Source organism: Pelophylax lessonae, assembly GCF_965119305.1.
Source record: "Pelophylax lessonae genome assembly, chromosome: 2".
NCBI lineage: Eukaryota > Metazoa > Chordata > Amphibia > Anura > Ranidae > Pelophylax > Pelophylax lessonae.
The window spans coordinates 418652569-418679146 of record NC_138769.1 but is presented as its reverse complement, the minus strand read 5'-3'; the positions used below and the strand labels follow the sequence as shown (position 1 = coordinate 418679146).

Genomic DNA, 26578 nt, shown 5'->3' with positions numbered 1-26578 from the left:
ATATGCAATTTCCACCTCCCACTTGGCAGACATGTCAAAAATACACACAACAACAAAATGCCCAAAGTAACATTTATCGCCCTAGAGAGAATGCATATACCGCAACGAGGGGGCGATTGGAATAAAAAATTGCTACAAATGGAGATGCGCTGGATTAGACGTCTGAATGCCACCAAATACCCAGGGCTCAATGAAACTGAGAGTTTCAGACCCTTCCTGGAAGGCTTCGCATCCGGGAAAACGGACTAATAAATATAAAAGGTTTTAAAACCCTAACGAGGTTACACTCATATCATCTTTTTGGAACTCCTGCAAAAAACCACAAAACCCCCCCCCCCCCTTTTCTTCCCTCTTTTGTTTTTGTCAGGACCTGTGGATATCCCATCAATGTCCCCCTTGGGGATACTCCCCTCTATATATATCCATCCATATACTTTTACTGCTGTTAAAACAAGTATAAGAATGCTATGTACAGGGAATTTGTTTTTCTCCCTTTTATGGTTCTTTTCTTATTTACTTATGTATAATTGCTGTCTATATAATACTATCTTGTCTCACAAGCAAACCACTCTGGTCCCCTCTACCCTGCACCCGGCACGGAAAGCCCCTGCCCCTTGGGACAGGGGCCATCACTGAGACGGAAAGGGATTCAAGATCTTTCCCCTACACCCGCCGATTACGGCTGGGTTACTTTTCCAGATCTCACACATTCCGTGTCGGCGGCCGAACTGTCAGGACCGGCTCGTGCTGCGCGCGCATCACCCAGGCGCTTGCGCAGTACAATGAGCCTGAGTCACTGACGGAAGAAGCCGACTACGTGCAGCGCTTACTGCGCATGCGCGAGCGGCTTTATAAGGCCGGGGAGCCGGCGTCTACTCTCACATCCCTCGGAAGGAGGGAACAGGACGGACGTGGCCAGCGGCTGTGAAGGATACCAACCCCCTCCTTTCTTTTATACCATACCTCCCTTAAAATGTAAGTTTGGATGGAAGTTTTTCCTTTATCTTACCAAGTCACAAATTAAACAAATATTTTCACACACCAAATTGCCTTACATGGATACAACCCATGGTTCCCCCCCCTTTGCAGAAACGGATTACTGGCGGCAGCTTCCCACTTTGGACTGCAATATTGGGAGAGACATCCTTCCCTCCCCCCACCCAATTCGTTCACAAACCCTGCAAATGTAAGTCCATTGGCATCGAATACCCACATGATTTACTTACTAAGTAAGATACAATGTCAACTATATATATATATATTCCCCTCCAGAACCATCCAGGATACCACTGGAGGAACAACATATACCTATATAGAACTACCGCCCAATCTGGATGTGAGTAGCCAACAATGGCAGTATATGAATTTACATCTCGATATGATATGACATTACAATTAATATCAATATATCCTTCCAGCCCATGGCACATTACGACTCCTTGCTGCAGTTTTAGAGGAGACAGAGGGATTTATTTTGGTTTGCAGAAACAAGATTTTTAAGTATGTATTTACTCATTTCTATATATATATATTAATTATATGCATACTTGCCAAACAATGGAAACATTAAAATACCGTCAATTATATATTACAGCTGGGTGACAGAAAACTTTGATAAAGGCTAATACAGCCGAAACGCGTCAGAACTTATGGATGAAACTCTGTGAATTTTCTAATCCTGAACATACACGGGATACACAGAGACAAGATCCATAAACTGTCACTAATAACACTTATGTCACGGATTCAATTTAGAATCCTTACTCTTTCTTCATCCTTTTCACATTGGGCCTATACCCAACACCAATGCTCACATTGAAATGATATTATTTAATATATTTTTTGACCTATGTAAATATTGGTAATAAATTGATAGATTTATTTTATATATATATAATTTCTCACCTTGTTTAATTTATACCTACTTGCCCATAAAGTCCCATTTCCTTGGCCTGAGACACCAAGAAAACCCCTTCTTTCTTCAATATGCCAAGTGTAGTAACCCATGGCAATCGGATTTTCAATTATTGGAATCTGTTCTTTTAAGAGATTAAATGATTGTAAAATAACAAACATGTTATACTTACCTGCCCTGTGCAGTTATTTTGTACAAAGCAGCCCAGATCCTCCACTTCTCGGGTCCCTTGCTGGCGCTCCTGGCCCCTCCCTCCTGTTGAGTGCCCCTACAGCAAGCGGCTTGCTATGTGGGCACCCGAGCCGAGCTGTGGCTTCGTGTGTCCATTCAGACACGAAGCTGTGGTTCAGCCTTGCCCCCTCTCTATCCTGATTGGCTAACTGACTTTGAAGGACAATCACCGGAGCCAATGACGCCTCGGCTGTGTCTCAGGCAATCAGTAGGGAGAGTCCCGAACGGGTCATCACTTGACAGAGATGAGGATAAAGTATTAGGAGGTGCTGGGGTGCCTGCTGCACACAGAAGGCTTTATCGCAATGTATAGAACACATTAAGAAAAAAATCTTCTAACTTTACAACTTCTTTAAGAAATAAGTTCACTTTTTTGTGAAGATACAATAAATGCATGTATTTTGCAGGTAAAAAAGTGTGTAAATGTGTATTTATTTATATATATATATATATATATATATATATATATATTTTTTTTTTTTTTTTTTTTTTTTTCTAAGCGCCTGTAAAGCATTGCACTTATTATCAGCAGATCGTGGATGCAATGTCAGGCTCCTGCAGACTGTCAGTATAGCCACCTGCCTGTACAGGAAGACTGATCTGAAGTCCAGGGAAATCAAGTTCACTGAGGCTGTGGGTGGGAGCCCCACACAGCTGCGCTGTTATGAATTGTGACAGGGAGTGTAGGGAGAGGACCCTCCATGCAATGTTACAAAAAGAGGATCAGGTCGGGGTGCAGGCAGGTGCATATGGGTGTAACATGTTACTAAAGGTGAACTTATCCTTCAAATCTCATTAATCTCTATGGATTCCAATGGTATGCACCATTTTAGTACAAGGTGTTGATATTTAAATATATCTTTCAACTTTCTGAATGACACATTATTGTCTACTTGTACAATTACACATAAAATATAATGGTTTGTATTAAAATAAACCCCTCAAATTATACACATATGAAATTGCCAAAACGTTAAAGCGAAACTTAACCCCCCTCCTCTCTAGCTCTTGTAGTGTTTTTATTTTTTGGTGGTGATGAGGAAGGGGAGGGTGCTCCGATAACCTAGACTTTTCACTTGATGTATTTCATGATAAAAAGTATACCCTTCAAAGTACTACAGAAAGATGAAAAATGTTAAAGCCCAATTAAACTTTCAGATGAAATTATCTAAACATATTGTAGGTGAATGAAAACAAAGGTGTGCCCCCTGACAGCATGGGTTCCTTAACCCATTCTTTGCGCCATGTTCTGTTTTGTTTGTCCAGAGAAAGACCTCTGTTCTCCGTGTGGAAATAGTGCTTTATCTGCAGTGCTCCCTGCTGACTGGAGATCTCGAGCTTTGATTCAGTAAATGGTCTTTCCCAGCAGCATGGCGGAAGACAGGCTTTTCTACTCATGTCGTGCCTGCTTAATGAATAAAATGATCTGTAAGTATGAGCAACTTTTCTTTGAATAAACCTGGAACGTATATAACTGATTAAGTGCTGGTTCACACTGTAACACGATGTAGGAAACCTACATTCAAGTGAGCTGCGTCTGATCTGCAGCATCAGAGTAAAACGCATTCCTGTTTGATTCCTGGTGTGAACAGACCCTTAAACTAAAAGTCTAAATGGGTTTTAAGGGCCCCACTCACACTATTGGGTTGTGCCAAGTCACATTATGTACGTTGGTGCAAACTGGAGCCATTTATTCCGAATGGCAGTCCAGTGCACCTTTCCAATAGGCTTGCGTCAGGCGCGCTGCCAGAAACAGCACATGCGTCATTTTTGAAGCATTAGGAAGCCCATTTAAATAAGATGTGAAGGAATGTGATGAACACTTGTGAATTAAGCAAAATGTCTATTTTTCTATGTGTATTTTTCTGTACATGTACATATCTTTTTCCTGTCTTCCTTACTCAAAATGGCCGTTACTAGATACCCCCCACCACCGACAATGGAATGTTAGAAGAAAGATGGAGCCTTGGCACAGTGCCTTCAAGAGAAGATAACATTCATAAACTCAAAGGGGACTGCCTTATAATGGACATGACTAATCAGAAAGCTGCAAATAATCAGTATTATGCTAATATTATGCTTATGACGTACTAACATATGACACCGCCTACTGACTATTTAATACGCTGTACATTAGAAACAACAGGAAGTATCATTTACCTGAACAATGTGTGTCAGTATGTGATATCCTCGTGCATGCACTCTAATTACCTATTTAATTAGGTCCAGCAGCAAGAAATCTAATTTGAACCTGATTGAGGTTCGCAAACCATTACAATTGGCGCCCAAACGTGGGACCCTCAGGTGTTCGTCTGACGAAAAGCTGCGTAGAAGGTTTGGCGACTGGATGAGACAGACCAAGAGGGACTTGCGCACCCCTGAGAGTACGGTAGATACTTTTACCTTACCACTGTATGACTTGTTTCTGTCTTATCTTAATCGCAGATCTTTAGTGCTTTTCGAAAGACGTTTCAGAGGTGGGTAATCTTTTATTCCTCACCTGGGGCTGTTTTTATTAACCTGCCATAAGATTTCTGCTGGCTGTATATTGTTTGTTCAGTGTCTGCCACCCTGGCAGATTGGGACTCTGCAGACTGAAAGACAATCCATCCTGAGTGATTGGGACTCAAAAGGAGGTTGCCCGACACTAGAGTGGATGTACGTCCTTCGGGACGGGTTACTCGGGGGGTTGACTGGTTAAAGTGACCTCCTGAGGGTTAAGCTCAGCTGCAGGTGGATACCCGACAAAAAGGGAGGCAGGTGTAATGTCTCAGTGTCTGTCGTTTTGTTTGAAGTGTATCTCTACAGACTGAAAGGTTGCATTTGTGTGTCCTGAGAGGGTGGATATTTGCAACGCCCTTCGGGACGGTTACTCGGGGGGTTGACTGGTTAAAGGTACCCCTGAGGGTTAAGCTCTGCTGTTGAGGTCACATGACAAGAGAGAGACGACAGGAGTTATGTTTTGTTCTGTGTGTGTTGTGAAATGAAAAGTACATTGTTACACAGATAAATCCAGTCAGGTTTGAGGTTGCTACGGGCAACAGAGAGAGAGGGACAGAGAGAGGAAGGGGTTACGTTTTGAGTTTTTTTTTTCAGTTCAACCCCCTACTTCCCTTTTGTGTGTCCCTGACAGTCTTTCTGAGACTTGCACTGTTGAGCTATCAGGTAAACCCCCCCCCCCCCCCGCTCGCAGCTGGCATACTTTTTTTTCTCGTGAGAAAGCGGGAGGGGGGGTCACTCCTTGCGCGGAGCTTGAAGGACTATGGGTCCCAGCATTATTACTTTTTTTTTTTATGGAATTTTTGGAGTTTTGCCATTTATACATTTGTGTATAAAGCATAGGAACCTCTGGGAAGAGTGATAATAGTGAAAAAAAAAAACTGTTTTTATCAGGATGTTTTGGGGTTATTTTTTTTATAGAATTATAGATAATGAGAAATTACATTTTGCAAATGGGTCCCTATGTAAAAGGGAGCTCTGGTGCAAAAGTTTGAAAATTGGCTACTTGCCAATGGGGGGTTCAACTGTGAATAGCTTTGTTCCTATAATAGTTATAGAATTTGTTTTTGGACAGAAAGGGTTACCGCAATTAGTGTGACCATTGAACCGTATTGGCACTGAGCCAAAAGTTTTAACTTAGATTACCTTTTTATCTGATTATAGTATTTAAGAGATATTTGGGGGGCATCCTCTATTGCAGGAGGGGAAACTCTGGTCAGCTCTGGTCACCCCTGGTCTGAGTTTTGAAAATTGGCACACAGCCAAAAAGTTTTAAATCAAGTTAAGCGATTAGTTGCCAGTACTGCTCCCTCCGGCCGTCAGCTGAGACAGCGGCAGAAGAACAGAAAAGAGTGAGAGACCTTGCATTTGAGCTGGGTGGCCCAGAGGGGGGGGGGGAGGAATATGGGTCAGCATATTAGCAAACCAGAGAAGGCAAAAGTTTGTGAGTGCAACCGTAGGAGTAGCAGCGTATACTGATAACAGAACAGAAAGGAATGTTGTGTGAGAACGGCTAAGAAATTGCATAACGAATGATGGATCGTAGAAGCTAAGAAAGATGACGATCAAGGTTGGAAATTGCATAATGTATGAGTATTATAAAGTCAATCGTAAAGCCGATAAGTCCCCGCCCTATAATGGCATCTGTAGAGATAAAGGGGAGGGTCCTTACTCTCTGCCTACCGCCCATTATCCTCACACCACTCCCACTCAAACGCAACCCACAGGGACAGTTCCTGTGGACGGCCATCTTGGTGCAGTCATGTCCTCACTTCCTGCCCCGCCCAGTACAGTTCCTGCAGACGGCCATCTTGGTATACCAGGAAGGCCTAACAAAGGCCTATATCCAATTCTCCCTGTTCTAACACTCCCATCCTCCCTGGATTACAGGTCCAATATACTAGTGATGAAGATACATCCGACTAGGACGACCAACCGCAGGTGACAAGGACACCCAAAGATTTAACCCCATCACAAACAGTAACCTTAATGACAAGTCTGCCTGACCCAGAAACACAGCCAATGCCTCTCTACCACAGGACAGTGCAGCTACAAGAAATTAACCTAGTCCCCTTACTGAGCCACTCCGAGTGGGGACATTTCCTGATTTGCTTGCCAGATTTGTGGTGTCTTCTACATGCCCCTTGAATCTGCAAGGAGCTGATGAGCTGTCCAGACTACAGGCCTCAATTATTTTTACGCGCGAAGGAGGAGTGAAGCTACATACTCCCCTATCCTTAGAAGACTCATCTGCCTTGTGTTCTCTGCCTCTCATGAAGACACTCCGTGAAGCGACAACTTCAAGTTCAGTACCACTGAAGTACTTGGCAGGATCCCTGCATGCCTATGGTCCACAGAACCACAAGACATTGATCACTTAAAAGTACCACCAGTCATGGTGCAACTAAAACCTGGGGCACTCTTACTTAGAAAAACATGCCTCCAGAGAGACTGGACCCCTTGAAGCCAGCGCAATCCGAAGCTATCTCAAAACAGGTTGAGACCCTTGTGTCTAATGGTGCTTTGATACGCTGTACTTCGGAATGCAACACACCTTTGTTCCCAGTGAAGAAACGGATCCCAAAAGGTGAACCAGAGAAATACAGAATGGTCCAAGACTTCCAAGCCAATTTGCCAAAGCCATAACCTCCGTCCTTGATACCTGGCAACAGGAACACCCTACAGTGACTCTTCTCCTCTGTGCAGATGACTACCCCGCTGCTGAAGAAAATTCAGAAAGTCTACTATGCTACTTTGCAGAACAAGGCTGTAAGGCCTCCAAAGAGAAAATACGGTGGTGTTCCAAGACTGTCACCTTTTTAGGCCACTGCATTTCTAAAGGCACAAGACATATCACATTAGACAGAGTAGCTGCAATCCAGAATATTCTTCAACCAAAAGCAGTTAAACAACTGCATGCCTTTCTTGGACTCATATCTTACTGCAGGGCGTGGATCCCTTATGCATCCATCCTCATGCAACCACTCTATGATGCTCTCAAGTCCGTGCCATTTACCCTGTCAAACGAGGCCCTGAATAATTTCATTCTGCTGAAGCAAGCAATATCCACAGATCCTGTTTTGGGCCTTCCAGATTATGAGAAACTCTTCAAACTGTTTGTGTCGGAGAAGAATGGCCACGCCACAGGGGTCCTGTCTCAGGAACATGGAGGACGGACTAGACCCATTGGTTACTACTCTTGCCGCCTAGACCCCGTGGCTAGGGGTGGTCCTTCCTGTCTAAGGGCTGTCTTTGTTGCCCAAGCACTCCTAGACAAAACTTCAGACCTTGTCTTAGCACACCCCCTGCTTCTTCTGGCACCACATGACATTGCTGCCATCTTAAATCAGGTGCAACTCCGACACCTGTCAACGGCCAGACATCTACGGCTGCAAATCTCCCTCCTACTTCCTGAAAACGTGACCCTCCAAAGGTGTCTCACTCTCAACCCGGCCACCCTTCTGCCGTTTTTTTTTTTGAGGGAGGAGAAGGAGAAGGTGAAGAAGGAGATCCCTATGACCCCTATGATACTCCACACGACTGCCTTGAAATGATGTGCTTAGAAACCTCATATTGGAGTAGCTCATGATTTTGGTATCATCCGGAGAGCTAGGGGGTTCCTGACAGCGGCCGGAACACCGGTGAAACATGGCCCGGCCATCAAGGATTTAATGTATGCACTACTCCTAACGGAACAAGTGGCTGTCTTGAAGGTTAAAGCACATGGCAAGCTAAATTCTCAAGAAGCCAGGGGAAACCACTTGGCGGATAAAGCGGCCAAACCAACAAAAAACGGCCGAAGCGGCTGAAGAGCAGAGTGAATCCCCAGTGCAGATGCATTTGGCAGTGAATGTGCCATCTGACAGACTATACCTAGCCTCTATGCAAAGGCGGCTCACACAGAAGAAAGCTGGAATGGATCGACAAAAGGAGCAGAATACGAAAGACGGGGAGGACAGAAAGGCACCGCAGAAACATTTGGAAAAACCCTTATATCCGTCCCAGAGGATACACATTGATCACATACAGATGCCAAAAAGCGGCCGATATGAATACTCCCTAGTGGTGGTGGACATGTTCTCGGGCTGTCCAGGAGCCTACGCAGTCACAAACATGACAGCTAAAACCATGGCTAAAAAGAAAAAACTACTTAGTAAGATAGTATGTAGATTTGGGGTCCCAGAGGTGATAGAGAGCGATCAGGGCCCAGCATTCACAGCCACCCTAACAAAAGATATTTGGGCAGCACTGGGAGTTCAGTTGGTTTTACACACCCCATACCACCCTCAAAGTAGTGGGAAGGTAGAAAGGATGAATTTGACTCTAAAGAATAGGATGTTTAAGATGGCCCAAGAGACTAACATGAGTTGACCAGACAGTTTGCCTATTGCCCTGTTCAGTGTCAGACACCCCCCCCCCCCCGGGGGAAACATGCCCTGTCTCCCTATGAAATTTTGTTTGGTTCAGCCCCCAGACTTGGCTGTTACTCCCCACAGCAGTTGCAGTTACAATCTGATATGTTAACTTGTTATGTTACATATTTGTCTAAAGCCTTAACTAATATCCATTCTCAAGTATTTTCCTCCATTCCAGATCCAGAAATAGACTCGGGAACCCACAGTCTTCAGCCAGGAGATTGGGTGTTAGTGAAGAAATTCACAAGGAAAAACTCACTTGATCCCGGATATGAAGCACCTGGATACACGCCTTTCACTGCAAGAAAGCCCAATCTCCTGAAGACAAGATCCTGATGGCAGCACAATGATTGTGCTGTATATCCTTTTTTTTCTTATAAGTTTGATAAAAGCTCAGCAGGTGATTATCACCAAAACAGGTACTCAACAGGCAGCCATCACTAAGACAAATGGTGTCACTACATTTTGGTACAATTCCTCCAGCACACAAGTGGTTAAGCTTATTTTTTGATCTTTGTAGTAAAATACCCCTGATAAATACACTGACCCAGCACCCAACCACAGGAGGAAGCGAGCAGCTCCCTCTGGAAGCTTTGATCCTCATGTGTACATAGATGCCATAGGGGTCCCAAGGGGGGTCCCAGATGAATTCAAAGCTAGGGATCAGGTAAAAGCTGGTTTTGAGTCTTTACTCCCCATAATAACCGTCAACAAGAATGTAGATTGGATTAACTACATATATTATAACCAACAGAGATTCGTGAATTACACCAGGGATGCCCTCCAGGGAATTGCTGACCAGTTAGCCCCCACTTCTCATATGACATTCCAGAACAGGATGGTCTTAGACATGGTGTTAGCTGAGAAAGGAGGTGTCTGTAAAATGATAGAAAAAAAAAAACGGGAACCTGTTGAACATACATTCCTGACAACACTGGTCCAAATGGTAAGGTTACTCTAGCTATCAAGAAATTGGAAGATCTGTCGTTTGAGTTGAAGAAGAACTCAGGTATTACAGACCCTTGGGATCAATATTTTAGCTGGTTGAGTGGGTGGCAGAAGGTGCTCGCCCAGATAGGAGTAACAGTACTGATAATCCTAGTTATTTTAGCCCTGATTGTATGCTGTATTCTACCATTTGTAAAGAAGCTAATAAGCAAAGCTGTAGACAATAGCACAGCTACATTTCTCCACCAAGAAGAAGAAGTCTGCCTTATGATGGAAGAGGACAAACCCTCCACCCCTCTACAGTCACTCCCTGTTCATAATTTCACAGTTCTATAAGGTTATAGGGATAGATAGCACCTGACTGCCCTCTCCAGGCTGTATCGAGGGGGGTAGTGAACTAGTTACTGCTCTTCTCTATGTACAGCCCTAAAAAGTTCCGGAGGAGTATGGGCCAGGTGAGTAGGCACTTTAGTATGAGGGACAGAAGAAATATAGCCATTTTAGGGGGGGCTGTGAAGGAATGTGATGAACACTTGTGAATTAAGCAAAATGTCTATTTTTCTATGTGTATTTTTCTGTACATGTACGTATCTTTTTCCTGTCTTCCTTACTCAAAATGGCCGTTACTAGATACCCCCCACCACCGACAATGGAATGTTAGAAGAAAGATGGAGCCTTGGCACAGTGCCTTCAAGAGAAGATAACATTCATAAACTCGAAGGGGGCTACCTTATAATGGACATGACTAATCAGAAAGCAGCAAATAATCAGTATTATGCTAATATTATGCATATGACGTACTAACATATGACACCGCCTACTGACTATTTAATACGCTGTACATTAGAAATAAACAGGAAGTATCATTTACCTGAACAATGTGTGTCAGTATGTGATATCCTCGTGCATGCACTCTAATTACCTATTTAATTAGATCGAGCAGCAAGAAATCTAATTGGAACCTGATTGAGGTTCGCAAACCATTACAAAGAGTGCTGCCTTAAAGCAACACACACATGCTTACATACCACAATGGAGTAACTCAGCCCTAATGTAGACAAACACACCACCTCCTTCAGTTATGTATTCTTTATCCACCTGCCGAACAGCAACAGTAGTTTTACGGTGGCAGGTCGGCTCTGTCCTGCGAAAGGAAGTACATGTATATCACTTCGCAGGACCGCTAGTGGGGACGCGCGCGCACATGCCGATTGGCTACAGGGGGAGCCAATCAGCGGGTCCGGCTGCCGCAATGTCTGCCGTGCACCCGTGATAGCTCCCGGTGGAGACAACGGCAGTCTGCCGTTGTAAACACGGCAGACCTGTGTTCTGTCAGTAATAAACACCGGGATCCTGTGTTCCTCTTATTTAGGAACACAGGTCTCTGTATTCATGCAGCAAGCCCATTCCCCACACAGTTAGAAAGCACCCCCTAGGGACACATTTAACTCTTTGATTGCCCCTGGTGTTAACCTCTTCCCTGCCAGTGTCATTAGTACAGTAACAGTGCATATTTTTAGCACTGATTACTGTAGTAATGTCACTGGTCCCCCCAACAGCGTCAAACATGTCAGTTAGGTGTCAGATCTGTCTGCCGCAATGTCACATTCCCGCTAAAAATCCCTGCTCGCCGCCATTACTAGTAAAAAATAAAAATAAAAACTTACATAAATCTTTCAATATACACTTATTGGGATTTTGTTTTTACCAAAAACATTTAGCAGAATACATATTGGCCTAAAATGATGAAAACATTTGATTTTTATTTATTTTTTTATTGTGAATGTTATATAGCAGAAAGTAAAAAATCGTTTTTGTTTTTTCAGAATCGTCTTTTTTGTTGTTTATAGCTCAAAAAATAAAAAAATAAAAATATCGCAGAGGTGATCAAATACCACCAAAAGAAAGCTCTACGTGGGGGGAAAAAAGGACATTGATTTTATTTGGGCACAACCACGCAATTGTCAGTTGAAAATAACTCAGTGCCGTATTGTAAAAAATGGCCTGGTCATTAAGAGGGGAAAACCTTTCCGGTCCAGAAGTGGTTAAAAGCTAAAATTTTTTTATTTAGTCTTCTGCACAACCTTGCTATGAAGACCAGGGTATGGAAGGCCAGTCAGGATCTACTTCATTGTACAGTACAATCAATTAATCTAACACTTGGAGCTAGCTGACAAAAGGAGAGCAAAGAAAACAGACCTATATTGTTCCCAGAGAACTGTAACACATACACCCGTGAATGTTTGCGGTTTTTACAGACAAATGTCATGTACCTTAGTCGTAGTAACATGTTTAAGCTTGCCATTCAGGATTTAAATGCACCATTACATTAGGATAGTTATAATTTCCGTAAGTTGACTAGAACACTTGCTTATGTAGGAAAACTACCCTTACATCTGTTACTTACAAAGCAATAAAGATATACTTGCCATTTTTTTTTTTTTTTTTTTTTTTATCAACTTAGTTCTGCTTACTTATCTAAACTTGATGTGCAGGAAGATTTTTATTATCCTTATTTCTCCAGGCAATTGACAAAACTATTAATGTACCAGTTGTTTACTTCATTTTGTTTACTAAACTCTGTTCATGCAATTTATTTGTTGGTAATTGAGCACTGGAGCTTAATTAATAAAAAAAATGATGATCTGCTAAGAACTGTAACTGTAGACCATGCCTGGGACAAAAGGTTTAGGGAGAGCAGAGTACACATTTTTCATTTATTTTCTTGTCCCATTTGTCACTCTACTTGGGGCTACTTGTGGATATTTGTCAGTACACCCAGCAGTATAACTGACAAAGTTAAACATTTGATCTTATTTGTTGGGGCTGACTGCATATCACCTCACCATTGGTCTATGGCAGTGATGGTGAACCTTTTCGAGCCCGAGTGTCCAAACTGCAACACAAAACCAGCTTATTTATTTCAAGTGCCAGTGGGTTAATACCGGGGGGTGGGAAGGTGATATATCACCTCCTAGCCACCTGTCAACTGCCTTCTGACTATTGATCCACCACAGATTGCTTCTCAGAGGGACCGAAAGGGCTGCTGCATATGCAAATGCACCTCAATCCAGCTGCTCACCTCTGCACCCCAAAGCCCCCCTCTTTGCTTACTTCTACATGACCTCCTCTGCTCACTATTGCACTCCCACAAAGCTGCTGACCTCTGCACACTGCCTCTTTGCCTACCTTTGCACCCCATCCTACTGCTCACCTTTGCACTCCAAATAGTTAACCCCCCCCCTCCTGCTGACCCAGTATTACAGAAACCTGAATGCTGTACCTGATGGAACATCCAGCATTGCAGTGGCAAGCAGGACTCTCAAGCCTGCTTCTGTCTGTTTGCATCCACTTCTCTGGCACCATTCAGGAGATAAAGGAGGGAGGGAACGGGGGGAGGGGCGGAATTTGCATATGAATGCTACGCTATTTATATATAAATAGTGCTTTATACATGGGAATGTCATGCTATTTACACATGAATACTTTCCTATTTTTTTCATGAAGCACACTGTAGCAGCACTGGGCAGAAATAGTGAAGGGCTCAGGGACGGGAGGAAAATTACAGGACGCTGCACTGTATCTCTCCTTCCAGCAGCTAAAAGCTGGCAGGAGAATAAACTGTCCTTCAGCTGCTGGAAGGAGAGACACAGTGTACCGTCCTGTAATTTTCCTTCCATCCTGCTACACCGTTCCCCCTGTCGCTGGCCCTGAGCAGAGTATCTAATAAGTGGGGAGGGCAATTGCTGAGACCATAAACAAACAGCAGCAGGCTGTAGGTGAGACCAGCCTATTGGAATCTTACCCGGCTCTGGCATCCATTGTCGATGTGACTTCATCTAACCCACCAGCATCGCCTTGTCTCAACCAAGCCCATCCCAGATACATCATCCCCTGGCCCCAGAGCCATGTAGGAGATGTAGTTTTATGGGAGGGGGAGTGCAGTGTGAAGGAAATACACCTCATATAGGATGTCCGATCAGTGTGCACTCTTCTGCCTCGCATGCCCACAGAGAGGGCTCTGTGTGCCAGCTGTGGCACGCGTGCCATAGGTTCGCCACCACTGGTCTATGGCATCTACAACGTAATCTCCAAACAATCATTTTACAACTAAGTTGATTTTAAACGCCTGCAGATTTAGTAACAAACAGTATTGAATCTGACTTGCTATATGGGTGACCACAAACATTTGGAGACTTATGTAGCAAGGAAGAATAATACATGAGTCACAGCAAATAGGAGGTGTTTTTTTTTTCTTGCAGTAGTAAAATTGCAGAAAGATGTATACAGCAAATTCACAGGTTCTGCAGGCTTACTTATTAGGGTCTTACACACCTGAGCCTAAACATGTGCAGCATGAAGTCTGACATATTTCCCCTGCCTGAGAAGCCTAGGTGCTGTGTACAGCCACCCAAAGGCATGAATCGCTGTGCACAGCGGTTACTGAGGTACACACCGAAACTCACAAAGACTTGTATAAAAATGTTCTATTTATGGAATAAGACTCTATGCCATACTAGTGTTTATGTGAGTATCGGCAGTTACCCAAGTACATCCACGCACAACCAATAAAGTGGAACCCCCTTGTAACATTTATATTAACTACCCTGTAGAAAAAAGATCTGTATACTTACCTATTCTCAGGTCGTTGACTCAGCTCTTCAAAACCACCTTCTGAACCCATCTTTCCCCTTTTACTCTCGCCCACAAAGTTGCTTTCCTTGCTGCCATCACCCTTGTAAGGTGTGTTTCCACTAGGAGCTTAAAGCTCTGAAAACACGGGCCAAATATCGGCTGCAATCAGCCTGTACAATAGAGACTGGCCAACATTTAGCCTGGGTGTACAGCTCCTTGGCTGACAAAAGCCAATCTCCTGACTAACTTCTGTTAAACGAGCATCCTGGAAAACCAGCAGCCGATTGGCATCCAATCAGCACTTGCAGCCAATGGCTGTAAGCACTGATTGGTGTGTTCTGGGGAGGTAAGTCCTCTTGTCAGAACACAATGGCACAGCAGGGAGATTGCTATGCTAACATTGCATAGTTGGTACAGCGACCTCTTTATTGTTCAGCCCGCTGGGTTGAACGAAAGAAAAAAAAAAACAAAAAAACCTAACATATGGACCAGAAATTATCATATCTTATCTTACACAAGGATAAGAGCATGTTGAGGTCTGGAGTCTTAGATAATTTTGCACTAAAATATAGTAGAAAATACTTTCTGCAATTATTATAATAATTACTAAAGTGATGCATATTTTTGCAATGCTGTAGGTGTGACTATCACTAGATATGGCCCTTATGTGTTAATTCTACATTTAGTTTTGATACAACCAATCAGTAGAATGGATCATTTAACATTACACTCATTTCTCACAAATACCAAAAAGAAGGTAGGCAACCAATTACAGCCCAATTCTAGACACCAGAAAAGTATCCTTGCTGTATAGCTTCCCTGCACTGCAAGGGTCAATGCTAAGGGAAGAGGACCAATACTTATCAGCAAGCCTTCCTCCATGCTTTGCGACCAATTACCCAAAGCTCATTCTTTAAAGGTGCTATGGACAGCAAGCAGTCCAATTCATTCATCATCACATACAAAATACGGTAATGTACGCAAGAGCATAAAAGCCGGTCCACAACTCTAAACGCCAGAAGGAAGAGAAGAGCACAGGCATCTGGGAGAGTTATAACGTAAGAATTATAGTCTTTTTCTCTACCCCTAGACTTAAGAAGCATTTAACCCCTGGAGTGCAGTAAGGAGGGGCACTGCAAGAGTATTTTTTTTTTTTAAATCTCAGAGTTCAGCTTTAAGTTTTAGCTAGCAAGTCAGAAGGGTTTATATGCAAATCATTACAAAGCTCACAGTCAGAGACAGAATGCCAGATTTATCTGTTTTGCCTACAGAACATTTCTGTCCTCCATAAAATTCGATGTTAATGTTTGCACAATCAAATTAATGCATATGTAGAAAAGAAACAGGAATTTCTACCAGTATTCATGTCCCTACACAGAGCAGACAACTTCATCTGCAGACTGAAGGAACAAAACCTTATGATATGGACAATTATTCCAACATTTGCAAAACATTGATCTTCAAACAAATGAGTTCTTTGTCAGCAGAAAAATATCTGAGCTCCTCAGCACAGCACTAATTTATTTTGTAACACTTCATTCTATTGCAGACATTTATAGAATTTAGAATCAAATTGAAAAAAAAAAAATGAAAACACTGAATTGCTTTCTTCTAATCATTATCCCCATTAACCTGACGCCCCTTGGAACCGTAATAACATAATAAAAATACAATGTATAAAAATAATAAAGTGCAAAAAATAATACACACAACATGCCCATAATTGCATAATGCAGGCGGTGTCTCCGATCTTTGCTCTTTTGAACAGTTCTAGTCTTTTGGCAGAATCTTCACATCTAGCAGTTTCAGGCATGTTAAGGCCCGTACACACGTACCGATCGTCGGCATACAAACGTCGGTGGACGAAGGATCTGCCGATTGTACGCGTGTTAGTATGGTGCCTCCGACAGATGTCTGCGCACAATCCGCGGACAAAAGTCTTTCTTGCAAACATGAAAATTTTTGTATGCCGACACCAGAACGGACGATTGTTCGCCTGTCAGTACACAATTCGGCCGACAGACCGCAGATTTGCAAGACTGGGCATGCTCAGAAAATAGAAAACACAGGGAAAGTTAACCATTACATGACATCACTTCTGCAGTCGGCGGACAAAATTCTTGTGCTGTCCTTGTGCTGTCTTTGCACTTTTCAGCAGACACCGACATCCCGGGGAGAAAAGAGGAACATTTGTAAGCCAACCATCGGTACGTGTGTACGGGGCTTTAGATGACTGCATCCTCAACTAGAACTGTGGTTTCACCTGTCAGCTCCTATGTCCTTACTGTGTCCTTTGGTAATGTAGGGGCCAACAGATGAAACCAAAGTGCACAGCAGGGGTCCAGGCATTCGCCACAACTAGAAAGCGGTATATTCTTTAGCAGAAATAGCTCTGAAAGAGTATGAAGAACGGCAACACTGTCCGCCAGTGAGGTAAATGTTCTTTATGTTCATTTTAGGGATACTTTAAAAAAAAAAAAAATCCAGCAACAGGTATTGCCAGCCAAGTTGAATACAAACTCAGCAAAGATGCACAAGAACCACTCAGAAGTTTCACAAATGAAATATATATTGTAAGATATGACAAAATATGCATAGTTCTGCCACACTAGTGATTCATAACCTCATACTACACTATATACACAGAGGATGACACCACCATTCAGAACACTTTAGCCCACTGTCTCTCACGGTCTGAGGCTATCTATGATATTGAGGCAGGATAGGGCAGTGTAAAATTCCAACTAAGCCCTTATTTGCATAATAGGATGCTTAATGTTTTAGGACTTCTGAAAAAGCTTAAATGCTACTGCATGCAAGTGGCAGATTACCAATACTTAACATCACCACAGGTACGCTTTCAAGCCAAAGCAATAGAATTAGCATTTTTTTTCTATTATAAGCAAAACAGATTTTCTAAATTCTATGAGAAATCTTAGGCTTTGGGCACACATTATTCCATTTAACCAATCAGGCAACAGAAACAAACAATAAAATCAATCCACAAAATCAAAGCAATATGGAGCATACCTCCATCTACTGGCAAAAGCACTTGGCCGTTTCTGTACCATGTAATATTGCCATCTGGATAGCTGTCTTTAGCAACGCAGTCTCCAACCTGCATCAATAAAAAACACAAGTGCGGAATCAACACTGTATATAAAAATGAAAGATTTCTTTATAATTGTAACTAAATAGACAGGTTAAGCTGAAAGAAAAAAGTACAACATTTTTCTAATTATGTCAGATGATTACATTTATTAGCTTACCAGGTTTAGCTTTCCTGTTTCCAAAAATGTTGGCTGGTTCAGAATTTCAGGTTTTGAAGGCGGCTCTGTTACAAGACAGAAAAAATGATCATTAACAAAGAATGTGCAGTTATCATTGAAAAATGTTGCTTTAAGAATTATAATACATTAGTGATACAATACAAGAATACAAGATAAACATTTTTTTTTAAATCTAAATCTTTCTTTTCCATACTGATTGAGATGCTTTTTACAGACTTATAAAAACTTCAAATATAAGCAATTCCAGGCAAATGAAATGACAATGAGAGAACATTTTCCTCGTTAACTTGTATGCTGTAAACATTTTTATGCACAAAAGTTGCTCAACACAAAACAATATCCTAAATTCTCATAAACCAGGCTATTCTAATCTTGTCATATGCACCCAGAAAGCTAAAAGGTGCCATTGTTAAAGTTAGCTTTGTGTATTCAGTGTTTTGTTTCTCCAATGCAAGCTAAAAATGAAAGAACCCAATTGAAAGTAGGTATTATAGCCTAACGTTTTGCTGGTTTTGGATAGAACAGAGAAGGGCTAAAACGCCTATACAATTATTGTGTGCGAATTTGGGTGTGGTTGCCACCATCCTTATTAGTTATATCAGAAGAACCACACATGCTCTTTATAGGACTTTGAAGGTGACTTCTAACCACAAAATAAGATAGAATGGCATTTATTTTCTTGATTTAAAAGGTTTGAACCACATATATTACATAACGTTACATAGTATAAAATATAGTGCAAAATTGGGTTACAACATCAAGAAGTGTGATGATTTAGCTTTCAATTATTAGATTACTGGTTGGCCCACTCAACTTCGGGACTCCAACATGTTTCAGCAAATTTATATAAATTATCTTCTTTAGAGATAAGGGTACCACTATGGAATATAAATAGTATTTTACTATCCACATATTACAATTTATACATAATAGCTCAACCATCATGATACAAAGAGAAAATGTACATAATTTGTCACACCAGGCTTATATAGAAAAAGAAAAGTCAGAATGCATATAAGACGACTCCCAAGTTATTGGGACCTCCATAAGTGCATGTAAAGACCACCACTCATATTGCAGGCTGTTAAGGCATATAGAATGATAACAAATTCTAATGTCTCCCATTTGATTTCCATGGCAAAACAATGGTACTATGTTTATGAGGAGAAACAATTTTAAGTAGGTGGGTGTCAAGGCTGATGGCGGCACAATTGCCACATCCCAAAACTATACAATACAAAAAGCACAAAAAGTCCCACAAAGAAGTAGGTAAAGTGAAGCAGTAGACAGTATATAATAAATCAACAATTTTTATTCAAAATTACACATGGGTAAAAAAGTGGGGGATAGCCCCACCCAAATATTAAAACAAAATAGACACAATGCCAAACATAAGAAAATATACTTGTGATCTAAAACACATAGTTGTTCTCATATAGTAGGAGATCAAACCAATCGAAGTTCATGTTTCGAAATCTGAGATGATTTCTTCTTCAGGGGAAGATCAAAGCAAAAATATTCTTGACGTGGAAGTGTGTTAGTATTTTATTATGGAAGGTCGCCCAGGGCACTTGAAGCTGTCCTTTCTGAAAGAGGAGGGGGGGAAGGGATTGGGGTGGAAGGAGAAGGAAGACACTGAAGAATCGAGAGTATAATATACCCCAAACAATATTTGGTGGATCGCGCCAGGCCTGTAGCAGCTAGCTATCGTTGCTGCATGTCCGCTGGTATGTCTATCAGAATTTCTTACATGAACCACCCCAAAAAGGGGAAAGAAAGCTGATCGGTATGTCTGGATCAACAGTCATTTATCATACCAATTCCAAAGAGAGGCAGCAGAGAATTGAACATACCTATCAGCTTGCTTTCCCCTTTTGGGGCGGTTCATGTGAGCAATTCTGATAGACACACCAGCGGACCAGCTAGCTGCTACAGGCCTGGCGCTATCCACCAAATATTGTTTGGGGTATATTAAACTCTAGATTCTTCAGTGTCTTGCTTCTCGTTCCACCCCAATCCCTTCCCCCTCCTCTTTCAGAGAGGACAGCTTCCGGAGCGACCTTCCATATTAAAATACTTACACACTTCAGAGTAAAAATATTCTTAACGTAGAAATGTGTATATGAAACCTTGCTTCAGTAGCTTATAGAATATTCTAATGAAAGTGAATTTAGTAAATTTTAGCATAGTTTTGGTGTCTGCTGCAAAATAGTACAAAACTGGTTTCTGGATTGCTCTTTTGATAATATAACTATAATAAGTGAAAGTTAATGAATTGTCATTTTTATAAAATTCTTCAAAACGACACAGAAGCATCCCATTCTTATTTGAGATTTGTCCTAAACATAAGGGCATCCATACATTTGTGAAAAAAGGGCATAGTATATTTACAGTAGGAACAAAGTCAATCCACAAATGTGTTACATTATGTATGCATTTTTATATGAATATGAATTCCAGCATAGCGCAGACAACCTTGCATTACTGAGCATTGTTATAGCTAAATGTCGCATACTGTAGATCTTAAGAAACCTATAATATCTGATGACATGGAACTGTGAGTAAAAATATGTTATAATACAACAGCTCTAATATTATGTACCCAGGGATTGATCCAACCGCCCGCTCCCAGGGCTAACTGCTGGCTTCCATCCATTGACAAAGAAAAAAAAAATGACGCTCACATTTAAGGTAGCAATTTGAAAAATGGCATTACTTACAAAGTTTGTGAATCATATTTCATATTTGATAAGAAGTAATCCTAAAGAACAAAATTATCCCTTTTTAATTAAGCTACCTTAGAAAATGCCTAGCATAACAGATTAATACATTTAGTGTGACTGTAGAGGGTACTTACTGAATACTTTGATTATTGTAGGCTCTTCAAAAACATTATCTTCTGTTATAAGCATGCATACAAATCTTTTTTCATCGCTAATCCTTGCATTGGAAATAGACAATGTGTAGTTCTCTGACAGGTTCAGACGACCATTGTACTCTGGTACATCATCAAAATTGAATGATTTTTTCACTGCAGACCGTGAAGCTACAAAAACCGCAGTTCCATCTGGCTTTTCCTAAAACACAAGTATTTCATTTTAAAATGTATATAAGTCAAGTGACTATCAAATGTAGCTTTACAGTAACAAAGTCAGACAGTATACATATTATACACCTTACAGTATAAGAACTCAAACATCAAATAATATTAAAACTGATAAGTGGGAATAACTCAGGAATGATCGCAGTTAAAATAATAGTGTGTCTGCACATATCAAATTCTTATGGTATTTAAAAGAAAAAAAAATGAACCCCTTTCCTACCACTTTTCATTATCAGCAACAAGAGACCCATTTTTCTGTTACACCAGATTATCTAAGGGCTGAAGGAGAAATCTAAAGTTCCAGGTAACATTGAACTTGTCAGTTTAGAAGTGCTTTTCTTATTTAAAAAGTCCTTTAAAAATCCTTGAAGTTTTTTTTATTGAGGTAGGGGGGTTGGTTTTTAGAGGATGGGGTGCATGTGAAGGTTTTGCCCCTAGCAACTAATTTCCTAATTTCAGCTGAAAAAAATGAAATCTAATTAGCTGCTTTAAACAATAGCCCCACTTCTGTCCTATACTATTTTGCTCTTTAGGATATGTGAAGGCTTTGCCGATAGCAACTACATTCATGGTTTTATTAAAAAAAAAAAAAAAAAAAAACCATATTAGCTCTGATGAATAAAAGCCATATTGTCCCCAACTTCATTATTCTTGAGTCCCTTACAGACCAGTAGTCATAACTAATGATGGGGATGAGGGTGGTACCTTCAAAGTAGGAGTGGACAAATTAATATGGAATTAAGGAGCCAGCAGGATTTTTTTTATGCTCCAGCTCCAATGACAGCAACTACAGAAAATCCTAAAAGTTAGATGCTTCCTTTATTATTTAAAATGGTTCTAAAGGCTTATGTTTTTTTACCTTCATGCATTCTATACATGAAGATAAAAAAAACTTTTGTTTATACAGCCCCCCCCCCCCAATTCTTACCTGAGCTCCCTCTGATCCAGCGATGTCTACAATAGCCTCTGCTGTCCCAGGACTCTCCCTCTTCATTGGCCGAGACAGCAGCGGGAGCCCATTGGCTCCCACTGCTATCAATCACAGCCGGTGAGCCAACAAGGAGAGAGAGGGGGGAGGGGCAAGCTACAGCTCTGTGTGTGTTATGGACGCATAGAGCAGCGGCTCAGGAGCAAGCACACAGCAGTGCCCCTAGGGCAAGCTGCTTTCTCAGGGGAACTGCTCGAGGCAGAGGAGCCAGAAGCTCCGGCGGGGGACCCGAAAAGAAGAGGATCGGAGCTGTTCCATGCAAAACCACTGCACAGAGCAGGCAAGTATAATATTTTTATTTTTAAAAAATGTGCTGTCACACTTTGAAGGAAAAAATTGTGAGCTCATGCAACACTGTACCCAAACTAAACACAAATAAGAGCTTTCTTTTGGTTGTATTTAACCTTTTCTGGACCAGAAGGATTTACCCTCTTAATGACCAGGCCATTTTTTGCGATTCGGTACTGTGTTATTTTAACTGACAATTGCGTGATAGTGTGACGCTGTACCCAAATAAAATTAATGTTTTTTTCCCCCCCCCCACAAACAGAGCTTTCTTTTGGTAGTATTTGATCACCTGTGTGATTATTTTTTGTGCTATAAACAAAAAAAGTGCAACAATTCTAAAAAAAAAAAAAAAAAAAAATAAAAACACAATATTTTTTCACATTCTGCTATATAAAACATTCCAAAAAATATTTTTTTTTTATCAAAATGTTTCATCCTTTCAGGCCAATTTTTAATTTGCTACATATTTTAGGTAAAAAAAAATAAAATAAAATCGCAGTAGGCGTATTTTGATTGGTTTGCGCAAAAGTTGTCGCGTCTACAAACTAAGGGAAAGATTTATGTAATTTTTTTAAATTTATTTTTTATTAGTAATGGCGGCGATCTGCGATTTTTAGCAGGACTGATATTGCGGCAGACAGATCGGATCCCTAACTGACATTTTTGACACTTTTGGGGGGACCAGTGACATTACTACAGTAATCAGTGCCCAAAATATGCACGGTTACTGTAATAATGACACTGGCAGGGAAGGGGTTAACCTAGGGGTGATCAAAGGGTTAATTGTGAGCGTAGGGGAGTGTTTTCTAACTGTGGGGGGACAGCCTTGTGAAATGATCATAGAGATCGGTGATCCTATATAGAAGGATCACAGGCGCTCTGTGATCATTTCAGAGAGAGAACAACCGTCAGCTGTGTTTACAACCATCCTCCTCTCTTAGTGGGGAGCGATTGCGGGTGCCCGGCTGAAGTCGCTGCCGCCGACCCCATAGATCGGCATCCTCGCTGCCTAGTGGGGACAGGAGCGCGCCGTCGGCGGCACGCGCTTGCCCCAGCACCGCTCTCACGAACCGACATACCCATATGTTAATTCCCGCAGCCGAGCCAACCTGCGGCAGTCGGCAAGCAGTTAATCACCACTGTTTTTTTTTTTTTTTGCTAAATAAACAAAAAAGTTGAAGTATGCCAAAATATATTCTGCCACAGTACTTTGGTGAAAATAACCCAATGTATATTACAGTATTTAGTCTGTAGGAAAGTTATAGAGTCCACAAACTATGGTATATATCTGAAAATTGGTCAATCCTGATTTGCTAATGGCCTGTGTCATTTCTTGGGACCCAAAAATGTCAGGACAGTAGATATCCCCCATATTACCCCTTTTTGGAAAGTAGACAGTCCAAGGTATTAGTAAGAGACTTGGCAAGTTTTTTTGAAACTGTCATTTTTTGTCATAAGTTTTTAGAAAATTAAGAAATGGATTAAGAATAACATTGTACTACTCTAGGGAAGCGATTATTAATATATATTTTTTTTTTAAAAAAATGTTTACATAAACAGTGCATTACATTGCTATATGCAATAATTTTACTTAAAATCGATGAATTTAGTTTCTTTTGTTGTGATCAGCTGTGAATGGTCAGAGCTAATCACATGGTACAGATGGACCGTGATTGGTTGTAGCGGTCTGCACGATTCTGGCGAAAATGAGAATCACAATTTTTTTGCTTAGAATGAAGATCACGATTTTTCCTCGATTCTCTCAATTATTAATTTCAATATATATTTATTATTATAATAATAATTATATATATAATTTCAAAGACAGGAACCAACAAGTGCATTTTGATGCCTCTTGTACACAAGTCAAACTGCTGTCAGCAGAATACCCTAAGGAAGAAAGCAGGCAAAAAAAAAAAACGTAGCTGAAAAAGGTAGTGTACATGTGCAGTGCCAACGTCAAAGATAGCATTTGGCTGTAGCATAAAGGGAAACTACTTTATGTGTTTCAATTACATAGAAATTTTCCATTAAAAAAAAAAATTAAAATGATACATATATCTATCTATCTATATATTTTTTTTTTTATATTAACCATTTGAAATAAAGCTGTGACTAGAATTACCCCCTCCTCTGTCATGATAATAATTGGTTAAATAAAGACAGTTCACATTGGAAAATGCATGGCATGAATGTACACTTCACAGAGAGGGATGAAGGGTCCAGTGTCCCGGCCTCTGTCTGAAGCTGACGTCAGTTCCTGTATCGGTACCATTTGCATTCCATGCTGGCTCCACCGTGGCCGACAGCTTTCCCTCTGGTCCCCCTGGTCCAAGCTACCTTGCCAATCCCACCACAATGCCCTTGATAATGTCTGATTGGATGAAACACGCAGGGCTGAGTTGAATGCACTGACATCTTGTGCTGTTCTCTCTTGCCAAACAGCAGCACAAATGTAAGTGAATTTAGTCAGCTTTGTTTTAGTTTTAATGTATTGTTTAGCCTGCTTGATTAATATAGGGGACATTATTTCTGGTGAGTTTTCTATTTACTTGTGTGGAAAGGAAGTCTAACTAATTGGATTCACTGGTGGATTGGATCAATTTCTTTATTCGGATTATCGTCAGGTTATGGCACTCCTCTAAAGGCATCACATTGGTTATGTTTTGGCTTTCATTGGGACATTTCTGTTTGTTAGTTGACCATTTTGATTCATGTGGATTCATTTATTGTGGGTTCCATTTTCCTTTATATACACTGCTCAAAAAAAAAAAAAAATTAACACTTTTTTTTTAGAGTATAGAATCAAGTCAATTGAATGCCTGGGATATTAATCTGGTCAGTTAATTAGTTGGGGGGGGGGGGGGGTTGTTAATCAGCTTCAGCTGTTTTGGTGTTAATGAAATTAACAACAGATGCACTAGATGGGCAAAAATGAGACAACTTCCAAAACACAAATGGTTTTACAGGTGGAGGCCACTGACATTTTTCTTCCCCTACTCATCTTTTCTGACTGCTTTCACTAGTTTTGCATTTGGCAAGGGTCAGTGTCACTACTGGTAGCATGAGGCAATACCTGGACCCTACAGAGCAAGGATCCTAAAATAGGCCCTATGTAGGGATTTCACTTGTCTGTTCAGCTTCTTGCCTAGAGTTCAGCTTTAGGAGTTTGGAAAGCAAGAAACCGCATTGTAGAGGTCCCCAAAGAAATGCCACAACTCTAGATTTTGATAAAGTGGTCAGGGTAAACATAATTTTACTAAGACAAATGCAGATGAGCAGCTCAGGTGAGGATCTATAATCAGGTGCAGGTCGGATCTGTAGTGTCCAGCAGTATCTTCAAACACATAGTGATGACCGCACACCGATGTAAACATGTAAAGTCTATTCACCCCTGTAGATCCAAAACTGGACATCAAAACATCACGGACAAAGACAAAAGGTTGATGCGTTTCCTGAGTTTATACTCGCCTTTTGTCCTTGTCCGTGATGTTTTGATGTCCAGTTTTGGATCTACAGTGGTGAATAAACTTCACATGTTAACTTATATCGGTGTGCGGTCATCACTTTGTGTTTAAACATAATTTTACATTAAGACTGTCACATTACACTTATAACCCAAAACAGAATTACTATAGTTGCATAGGCCTTAAGTTCACCCTTAGTAACATGTTATGTCCATATTCAGGGTGTACCATGTTGCTAAAGAAGCAGCCCTAAACCCCCCCCCTCCCCATTCTGAGTTCCCACTGTGACACCTACTGTCACAATTTACACAGCCGCATCATTTATTCACAGAGTTCTGTGAATGAATGAACTACAAGTCCTGCCTTACAAAGAGGCAGACAGCTTGTAGTTCTGAATGAACTGCGGGGGCGCTGATGAGCACTCTCATAGTTCATTGATTCTTCCTGCTCTTTAGTAACTGTCTGTCTGCAAAAGAGGTATGAGCAGACAGCTGTACTTTTAGAGATTTTGCAGGAGCCTGACATTGCTGATCACGGGTGCAATACTCTTCAGCCTCCTGAGAAAAAAATAATACATGCACATTTTTTACCTGCAAAAATATTAATTTATTCTTATTTTTTTTTTCTAAAGTGACTCCTTTAGGGTTAATTTATGTTTGCCTCAAAAAATGGCTTTGGACATGCTTTTTAAAGCTCTCTGAATGACAGTCAAAGCACCTGTCACTAAATAAAATGGTTAGCTTACAGTCCTGTTTACACCTTGCATGTGTTTCAAAAATTATACCCCATGTGGGGTACT

The 26578-nt window shown here is 41.1% G+C and overlaps 1 protein-coding gene across 2 annotated transcripts in view; it reads right to left on the bottom strand.

Moving 5' to 3' along the window:
• The window catches only part of ALCAM (activated leukocyte cell adhesion molecule), a 171136-nt gene that overhangs the window by 78900 nt on the left and 65658 nt on the right, over window positions 1–26578 (bottom strand). For both annotated transcript variants that reach the window (XM_082245396.1, XM_082245397.1), the window contains exons 3-5: window positions 20791–21010; window positions 17913–17977; window positions 17674–17761 (exon numbers count right to left, since the gene is read on the bottom strand). In XM_082245396.1, the coding sequence (XP_082101522.1) occupies window positions 17674–17761; window positions 17913–17977; window positions 20791–21010 (373 nt within the window). The remainder of the gene's footprint in view (window positions 1–17673; window positions 17762–17912; window positions 17978–20790; window positions 21011–26578) is intronic.